At 44.9% G+C, this 10,270-nt stretch overlaps 1 protein-coding gene across 1 annotated transcript; it reads left to right on the forward strand.

Moving 5' to 3' along the window:
- Positions 1-1,894: 1,894 nt before the first annotated feature.
- On the forward strand, positions 1,895-6,145 carry lingo3a (leucine rich repeat and Ig domain containing 3a). The gene has a single exon (XM_036553842.1). It carries the CDS (start codon positions 2,012-2,014, stop codon positions 3,827-3,829), a length of 1,818 nt encoding a protein of 605 aa, XP_036409735.1. The 5' UTR covers positions 1,895-2,011; the 3' UTR covers positions 3,830-6,145.
- Positions 6,146-10,270: the final 4,125 nt, after the last annotated feature.

Genomic DNA, 10,270 nt, shown 5'->3' on the forward strand with positions numbered 1-10,270 from the left:
TCTCCAAATGACCCTGTGAGCTGTATGAGAGATGCTATTGATAGATTCTCTTATTGTTCAAGACAGAACTGTAGCCATGGCATTGTTTTTATGAGCAATATATTAAGTGTTCCATTTGTTTAAAAATGTCATTATGGCAGTATTGTACTGTACATAATGCCAGGGAGCATTCCAGGCCAGGGCTATTAAGTTTAAAGGCCAATCAGAAAATACTTTTACAGGCAGATGGAAAGCTACAGTATGTGTCAGTCCATTAATCCTCTCAGTGCAATAATAATGTGCCCCTCTCAATCTGACTTCTGACAGAAGCTGGGCAGGAAGTGGACTGTGGCTTGTTCTCATACTCAGAGGAAATGAGCCTTTCTCAGCTGCCCGTGTTAGAGCTAATTGTGCTGTGTTGACCCTCGCCCTCTGCCTGGGAGAGAGGCAGAGGGCTACGCTGAGGAGAATGGGCTTGTTTGTGCTCACTGACCCAATCATCTCAGCTGTGTAATGGGACACCAGAAATGGGAAGGACTAGAGGTGGGCCTTGCCTCCATGTTACCTGAGAGCTGGGGAAGAGTGCTCCAAGGGGTCTTGTGGGGAGACTGCCTTAGGATGCTTACTGTTCAATGGCGTGGTGTATGAAGACTCAGCTCCTGAAACATAGGTGAGCCTATGCAGAATAACCAATGTGATATGATGTGTCTCAGCATAAAAGGTAAATGAAAGGCCTGTCAGAGTCAGAGAGGAGTAGAAGGAGCTGCTTAGCTTTTTTTCAGGCCTGCACTTATCTTGGATTGCAAATGTTTTGTGTCTTCATTATCAGAGAACAACATCTAGACAGGGGGCTGCACAGTGTCTCTTTTCTTTTTAAAGCATTGCAATTTTACATGACAGTTTGAAGCTGTGACTAATTTGTCGATGGGTTGTTTCACCCTGAGCTATTAGGCAGTTTGAAAACAGATATTCTGATATTCAGAATCACTGAATATGGATATGGTGAGTAATGCCTCTCAGATGGCAGTGCCAGTGGGGAACTGTATGATGGATTTCTCCTCCTCACTCCTTCTCTCTTTCTCTCTCTCTCCCTCTTCGTGTGACAGACTGATGTTAATGTGAGTATGTTTACACCAACAGTGTAATAAAGTGAGGGTCTGACGTTTTCCAAACCCGCCTTTGGTCCAGCACCCAAGGGCCACAAAGAGCTGTCACTCCTTCATACATTTGTTACATGCTGCACTTATGTATTTCACAGGCATTTAAAAACAGCCTCCAGGCAGGCCATCTGTTTGTTCCTCTATATATTGTGACATACTTTTAATTTACAGTATACACACTGTCTGTTGGAGTGAGTAAGGAACACATGGCTTGGGGCACACTAGATGCATGGATCTCAGTGTGTAGCTTCATGGCTCACTTAGCTCTAGTGTTTCTTTTTTTGCTTATGTTAAATGTAGTATACACCCACCAGCCATTTAACTCCTGGCTGGCAGTGAATGATCTACAGAACTCGCTACCTTCTCGGATTCTTCTGTTAAAATGTAGATGTAATATACTGTATGTTAGCACTAGAAGATACACACAGGTTGTAGATGTATGAAAGTCTGCATGCTCTGATAAACTGCTCTCTGTCGGGAAAGTAATGCCCTAGAGAATGACCCTTTAGTCCCTGGGTTATTCCTGCTCAGTTGCTCATAACATTCAATGACACTTGATAAATGTAACATAATATTTTACCACAAGAGAGATTTCTGTTGTGTGGTTATCGCAGAAAGAACTTACAGATTAATCTGTGAAGTCCACTAAGTTAGCCATTTTTATAAGATCTTAGTCTTACTACTCCACAGACTGGCTGGCTGGAAGAGAGGTCAATCTAAATGTTCTCCAGGTCTTCCTTGATTTAAACCACTTTTGTAGTCTGAGTTAGGGAGTACATGTGTGGGATGTGGACAGTTCTAATCCATTTCTGTCTCTTCCTGTTTGCAGGTTTGTGGTGCTGTGATCCAGCCCCAGCACATTTGAGAGGGGCATGGCAGGCAGTCTGGGGCTGGGATGGCCTGGCCTGCTCCTGCTGCTGATGACGGCGGCCACCTCGCTGTGCCAGGGCTGCCCTCAGCGGTGCGACTGCGTGCCGCAGCTCAAGTCGGTTGTGTGCCACCGCAAGCGCCTGACCGCCATTCCCGATGGCATCCCCATCGAGACGCGAGTGCTGGACCTCAGCCGCAACAGGCTGCGCTGGGTGGAGTACGGCGACCTGGCGCCCTACCCCCAGCTGGAGGAGGTGGACCTGAGCGAGAACATCATCAGTGAGCTGCAGCCCAACGCCTTCAGCAGTCTGCAGAACTTGCGCGAATTGCGGCTGCGTGGGAACCAGCTGAAGCTGGTGCCCATGGGGGCCTTCTCCCACCTCACTAACCTGACCACACTGGACCTTAGCGAAAACAAGATCGTCATCCTGCTCGACTTCACCTTCCAAGACCTGCACAGCTTGCGCCACCTGGAGGTGGGTGACAATGACCTGGTGTACATCTCCAACAAGGCCTTCACAGGGCTGCTGGGGCTGGAGGAACTCACCATTGAGAGGTGTAACCTGACCTCCATCTCTGGGCAGTCACTGTCCTACCTGCGCAACCTAGTCACATTGCGCCTGCGACACCTTAGTGTGGCTGCGCTTGAGGACCAGAACTTTCGCAAGCTGACGAGCTTGCGGGGGCTGGAGATTGACAACTGGCCCCTCCTTGAGTATATCTCCCCACTCAGCTTCCAGGGCCTCAACCTGTCCTGGCTGTCCATCACTAACACCAATATTACCTCTGTTCCTTCTGCTTCCTTCCGCAACCTTGCCCACCTCACCTCCCTCAACCTCTCCTACAACCCCATCTCTGTGCTGGAGCCGTGGGCCTTCCGCGACTTGGTGCGCCTGAAGGAGCTACACCTGGTGAGCACCGGCCTGGCGTCGGTGGAGCTCCATGCTCTCGGCGGCCTGAGGCAGATACGTACGCTCAACCTGTCAGGCAATGAGCTGGTGACGCTGGAGGAAGGGTCCTTCCACTCCGTCAACAGCCTGGAGACACTACGCGTGGACGGCAACCCACTGTCCTGCGACTGCCGTCTGCTGTGGATCCTGCAACGGCGCAAGACCCTCAACTTTGACGGCAGAGCGCCAGTGTGCGCTGGGCCCGCGGAGGTGCGGAGCAGAGCTCTCAGCACCTTCTCAGACTCGGCGCTCTTCGACTACTTCACCTGCCAGAAGCCCAAAATTCGCAACCGCAGGCTGCAGCAGGTGACGGCACGGGAGGGCCAGCCGGTGTCATTCATGTGCCGAGCCGAGGGGGAGCCGGCGCCCGCTATCTTCTGGATATCGCCGCAGCGGCGCAGGATAACACCCAAGAGCAGTGGGCGCATCACTGTGCTCCCAGGGGGCACACTGGAAATTCGCTATGCCCAGGTGACAGACAGTGGCACCTACATTTGCATAGCCAGCAATGCTGGTGGGAATGACACCTACTTTGCCACGCTCACAGTCAAGGGTCAGCCGCTGGATGCTGCCCTCATCGCCAACCGCACCTACTATGCTGGCGACCTCAACGACACCAACCTGAATGACACACGTGTCTTCCTCAAGTTCACACTGGACCTGAAGACCATCCTGGTGTCCACAGCCATGGGCTGCATCACCTTCCTGGGAGTGGTGCTCTTCTGTTTCCTGCTGTTGTTCGTGTGGAGCCGCGGTCGTGGGCAGCACAAGAACAACTTCTCTGTGGAGTACTCCTTCAGGAAGGTGGACGGTCCATCCGCCAGTGGAGGCCAGGGAGGGGCACGCAAGTTCAACATGAAGATGATCTGAAATGACAGCACGTCCAGCACACAATCACAGCACAGACTCCCAAACACTCACACTTACCTAGAAAATAGAACTGAGGGAAATTTTTTGGGATGAGACCAAAACCTTGATCTACCTTTACACTCCATTATCAGCTTATGGTACAAAGAAGCTTTTACATGCCACTTTTCAAAGTTGACCTGTGGAATTCTCATTTATTATTTAGCTTTTAGAAGATGATGGAGGAAACTTTTGTGAGGAATGGCCATCCTGGCCCCTCAAGGCATCATGTATTTCATCCATTTTATGACCTCATCAGAAGCAGCTAGTCCATTGGTGTTCAATGAAGTCATGAAAGCACTTGAGATGAGGCAACTTCTCTTGCTCAGAGTCAAGGCTGCTGACAGCTGAGCTCAACTCCTCTGATTTCTGTACCCTGTTCTTTGGGGAAATTTTCGATAGGGGCTGAGGAGGTTGGAAGCATCCCCACAACGCCTTGTTTGCATAATTCTGGGGTGGTGCCTGCTGTGTTTTCCCGTATCTTTACGGTTCCTGTTAGAACAATTTGCCAAGAATTTTAAAAATTAAACTCTCAGTCATTTTGTGACATCCAGTGCTGTGTAGGCTTCATGATCGAGCTCTGAAATGCCCTGGATGAAAATAAATACTTTTTTTCCTGCTGTATACAGAATGGTGAATAATGGACACATGGTCATGGAGACAGCACTCTCAGGTCGGTGATCATCACTCCTAGCCATCTGCAAAATTTCTGTGCACAGTAGATGTACAGGACTTCACTGATAGACCTCTTTCACTGCCAACTGAAAATGATATGAAATCATATCATGTCACTGCAGCTAACATTGTCTGCTTGCAAAGCATGGTGGGAAGGGCTTCCAAACTCATCTGCCATTGCATGTAATACTGAAAGAGAGTTTAATTAAAAATCATGGCGGTGTAATAAGACATCACTGAGTTTTATATATCAGTAGTTTGATTGTTAATTCATTTATTAGGAAATATACACAAAAATGGTAAGTCTGCAGCTGCAATTATGTTTTTAAGACAGACCCAAAAAAGATAGAAACCAGGTCAATTCTGAAGTGTAATCTGATTACAAGAAAACTGACCACTAGCTCAACACCTCCAAAGCCATGGCAATGGTGGTAATAAACCAAAATGATAGCTTCTAATGTAGTAATTATGATAAAATAAGAGACAACAATTATAGAACTAAAACTATAAAATGTGATGAAATGGAGTACCCCAGAGTGGGTTGGGAAGAGGTGTACCATCCTTATCCTCTAGCCTACCCTGCACTGCATCAGTCAAATGCAGGTATTGTGATTCTGTAAAATTAAAAGTGTTTGTACTAATAGTGAACTTATCACCCATTGTGGTAAAGGATTTGGGGCTGATAGACCACATGAGTTTCAACATGGGGGAATTTTTATTCTATCACCACCTCAGGACTCACCAACCATTTTTGAGCTGTAGGGTGCCACCCACCTGCCACTGATGCTATCCTACAAGGTTATAAAACTCTTCTCTAGGAGTCATGCTCCTCTGTTTTCACTGTTGTTCATGTAGAGCTGTGCTCACGGGCAGCACAAGAACTTCTCTGTGGAGTACTCCTTCTGGAAGATGGATGGCCCAGCTGCAAGTGGTGGCCAGGGAGGGACACACAAGTTCAGTATGAAGATGATCTGAGACAACAGAGGTGTGAACATGCCCAACACACACAGAACTGACTCATGCACACTTGCACTAAGGAAAAAAAAATTAATTTGTTTTTGTGTTTGGAATGAAACCAAAAACCTTAACCTTCCTTTACCCTTCATTGTACTGTCCCTCACTGCTCATGCACCTGACACTGTGCAGTAATCTGCAGCTTGTAGAGTGTTGGAAAAAGCAGTTATTGTCAGTTGCAGGATTAAGCCAAGGCATGTTTTCGTACATGCATGCATGTGGCTAAGCTATCCAGATCCACAGGAAACTTGTAGCAAACTCGGAAGGGCAATTAAAATTGTGATGTACGTAATAAGCATGACTGCCAAAGTGGTAACATGTTAAGACATTACCATCATCGTGGTGCATAGGAGGTAGTATTCAAAGATTTGACACTGCTCTACGTCAGGGCAAAAGACATTCACAGGGTCTCCTTCTCTTGCACATATATATGCAAACAGATAAACACTGTCTCAGTATCTGTCACACACACATGTACACAGAGACACAACCTTATAAACACGCTCTCTCACATACATGTACCTCAGTGCACAAACTTTCACACACACATACACAAACATACAAACTCTCTCTCACATGCGTACACTAACATACAAACACATAAACACTCTCTCTCACATGCACATACATAAACACACAAACATATAATCACTCTCTCATACACATACACTAACACACAAACACATAAACATATAAACACTCTCTCACACACACGTACCCAAACACACAAACATAAACTCTCTTTCTCTCTCTCACACTGACCCACAGTACTGCATCAGCAGCCAGATTCCATCCACTCCCCTCCAACAGAGCTGTTTATTAGCCACTGCCAGGCTTGGTCTGATGTGTCAGTATGCGAGGTGCTGTAACAACACATTCTCTGTCCCCTCAGTGTATAAGAGAGCCCCTAATGGGCCAGGGCAATGTGTGAGGAGAGTCTATAGCTCCATGAGTATTCAGCACTACAGAACACATGCTTTCAAATGTCTCTGTGCCAGTCATTTGACAATGTGTCTTTCACTAACTTTTCGTGTAAGTGTGTATATGTACAGAGTCTGTGCCTATTTTACTTACTTAATTAAGTTGACTGATAGATGAAAAATATCATATTAACCAATTGAATACTTAATTCATTCATTCCTTTATCCAAAGTGACAGAATTAAATTACATCATTAGATGTAATGTATTCTGTTGATATATTTAAAGTAGTATTTATTTATAGTAGTAGCTAATGGTAATAATGTGCATAGTATTATTATTAGTATAAGTATTGTGGGTGTATTTTTGAAAGTGGGCTATCTGGTCACTGCTGGTGCTGCAGTACTGCACTGTACATCTAGGGCTTGGATTGTGACAGTAAAGAGGCCTTTCTCCACACTGGCCAGTCACAGCTCACAGATGACCTCAGTGTAACCCACTCCGCATGTGGGGATGAATTTCATTTTGAGGCACATGCTGCATGGTTCTAACCATTCTAACATGTTCCCACACATTCTGCCATCATTGGGTTTCACTGCTACCTCTACCATGCAGGAGGTTATTTGGTAAAACTTTACCGTCTTTCCAAATGTCCTTCTTAAGACATTGTTGCCTGCATCGCTCCTGAAGTCTCTGACCCCTCCTAATGGCTGTTGTGTCTCCTTCCCCCTGCATGCCCCCCTTGATCATTCTTACCTTTAATCAAATCCAGAGCACAGTCAGTGGGCATGGCTATGGAACTGATGGGTCAAGTGGTTCCCCTAGAAGTGCTGAAATGTTTAAGACAACCTTGTGCAAACCAATGTGAATGAGAGAGGGTAATAATGATGTTCTATCTGTAGTCATTCTGTAACACCAGTATTTTCTCAGTGTCTGAGCGGGCTTGCTGGAGAATTTTCTTGGGGCAAGGATGTACATGTGAAATGAATAACTGTCTGCAATGGCCCCAGGAATGCATGAGGTAAATACTGCTGGCTCCTACCCATAAAAAGACTGAATATTAAGAGCTCTTCACATGTGAACATTTAACATAAGCATTGGTACCATGACTAGCCACATGGAGGTACCAGTGCAGATTGATGTATTTGTGCTCCGTGCTTTGTGTCACCTTGTTTTATGGGTCTAATTGTTGCTTGCCTCAGTGAAGTTGGGAGAAGTTGAAATTCTTTTACCTGGCTGTGAAGAACAGGTGTGGCTGAGGAGAAGGAGAGGGGGAGAACCACTTTCCACCGCACGCAGCTTGCTGAACACCACCCTCTAACTCCTCTACCACCTCCCTGTTTCTATCCACTGTTTTTGGCACATACATGTTTCAGTGCAGTTCTTCTCTGTGCTGCTCACAAATTTGTACACAGATGTGGCCATAAGAGATGCAATCAAAAGCTTGTGTTGCTCTCTACTGGAATGAGGAATACAAGGTTACGTGGCACACAGCTTAGAGGATTAAGTACTCCGTGCTCCTCTCATTTGTCATTTGGAACATTCTGCGGAACTTTAGTCTGTCCTTTATCCCACAAAGACAACAGCAGCTCTAGTTAGGTCTCCTTTGTTTTTTTGCTATGTAAGTGAGCTCCTCTCCTCCTCTCCACCTCCTCTCATCTCTCCTTCTACCCTGATCTGAGCCCTCCGGGATGAGCCCTCAGTTCTTCTGTCAGCATGGGTATAATGTTGAGGGTTAGCTTCTGCAAGCTCAGTAATAGAACGGATCTGCCCTTAACTGCTATTGTAATACAGACACCCAGTGTTGCCCGGTAGTGTGTCTGCAGCCTGATCCCCTCTACAGTGAAGGGGCTAAACAAGAAAAGATCATTACAGTACAATTAGTAACACCCTGTGCAACATTTTGTGGGTTTGTTTATACTATTCATTGTTGTAGTCAAAAATACCAGCAGCTCTTAATATTTACAGTAATTTTTGTTTTGGGCTTGGGAAGAGGGGGGGCTTGTCCTAAATTCAATTATCACTGTAACATAAGGCAATTGAATATTGGACATGTCATGGGTGTCAACACACTGCTGATGTGCTCTTGGTCTAGTCTCGATGTGCCTGGGGAATAGACGAACAGCTGTGCGGAAGGTGGAGGTCTCTTTGGTAAATGGTTCTTCTGTTTCAGGTCTGTAGTTCTCAGTTTTGGTGCTTGCGTGTTATGCAGTACTGCCGGATATTGTGAGAGGCAAACCTTGCCCCAGCTGTAAGGTCTTCCTTGTGGAGGAACACAAATCACTATAAGGACCAAGCTACAGGCCATGAAAGCAGGGCAACTTACTGAGATTTTAAATGCAGTGAACATAAATCTATAAATTCCCCAAACCCTCTGTGTGTCTGCCTTATCTGATGCAGATTTTGCTCCTTATGGAGACTCCTTTTGAGGTGCTGTTTTTTTTTTTACCCCATTCAAGCTCGAGGAGGAGGGATTTCTGTAGTTGCACTGCCCTCTGGTGACAACTAATGGAAGCAGCACGTTTCTGAGTTTCGACAAGTACATAGTTTAAAATTCAACCAGTAGTAAATCTTGAAAAATGAGAGCATCATATAACTACATTTCTACATATTTTGACACTCTTTGCCAACTATTCTGTAAGGAGTAATTGTCTAACCTGGACACTTTGTAGTTTGGCTTATGGCATAGTTGTGTCACTGCCTTTTGCTTAAACTAATAAAACTATGGTACTGCATACAGACATGAAAACCTAAACCTGAACCTTTGTATTCCTCCATTGTGCTACATTATATAAACCTCTGGGGCAACAGCTATCAAATAGTTTTGCTCATGAAGAGATTTTATTTAAGAATATACACCTAGTATTTATTATATAAATAGTAATTGCAGGATTCAGAAAATTCTAGAGGTGAAATGGTATTTTCCTTCCTGTGAATGAGAAGATTTAATCTATGCATGCCTTTATAAAAATTCCTGATCTTGCCAAACATGCCTGTTGTGGAGACCATTAGGCAGTATCACAAAGGCTGGCAATGGGATTTGGTGACAGTCTCTTTATGGGCTGTGGTTAAATGAATCCAAATACCAGTCAGTGCCCAGCAGCACAAAGGAGAGGTTTGATGGATTTATTAAAGACAGACAATAAAAGTCAATTGCTAATTTTGTAAGTGAACAGATTTTGTTTTTGTTTTTTTTACTGAACTTGGACATAGTTCTTGGGACCAATCTGGGGACTTGTGTTGGGGTTCTTCATAGTAGATTTTCACAAAAAAAGGACCATGAATAAATTGATCTTTATACAGAACAAAGCTGTGAATAATTGATATATTACAGTTCAGAAATATTTGTTTCTTAATAATGCTCTTAAACCTTACAAATTGAGTGAGGATTCAGCACTGGCCTGGCTTAGTTCCTAGGTTTCTCCACGGCCTACTGGAGGGGAATATGTTCACTTAAAAAAAAAAATGTATGAACTATTTAGACATCCAAATATATGTGAATGGGGCATGGAGCAACTCTAATGTGGGTAGAGTAATGGGAAATGAGTTTCTGTGGGACAGCACCGTGCTGTTGGAACCTCAATGTCTCTGTTCTCCTGAACAGCCATCATACAGAAAAGCACAGTGACATTGTTTTCTTATGTATAATCTTTGTACATGGAAGTAGACCAGGTTTAAATGAATCGCATGTGCACTAACTAAGTTTGTGATTGCCAGTTCTAAAGCCATTCGGCTCCCAGTAGCAGCCTTGTCATTTATTTAGATCTATTTGTGATAGCTTTTTTCTTGTTCCTTGT

The sequence above is a fragment of the Megalops cyprinoides genome, chromosome 2 (assembly GCF_013368585.1).
Source record: "Megalops cyprinoides isolate fMegCyp1 chromosome 2, fMegCyp1.pri, whole genome shotgun sequence".
Lineage (NCBI taxonomy): Eukaryota > Metazoa > Chordata > Actinopteri > Elopiformes > Megalopidae > Megalops > Megalops cyprinoides.

Bases quoted from the DNA above. Each gene is read 5' to 3' on its own strand.
- lingo3a (XM_036553842.1), top strand. From the start codon at position 2,012: ATGGCAGGCAGTCTGGGGCTGGGATGGCCTGGCCTGCTCCTGCTGCTG.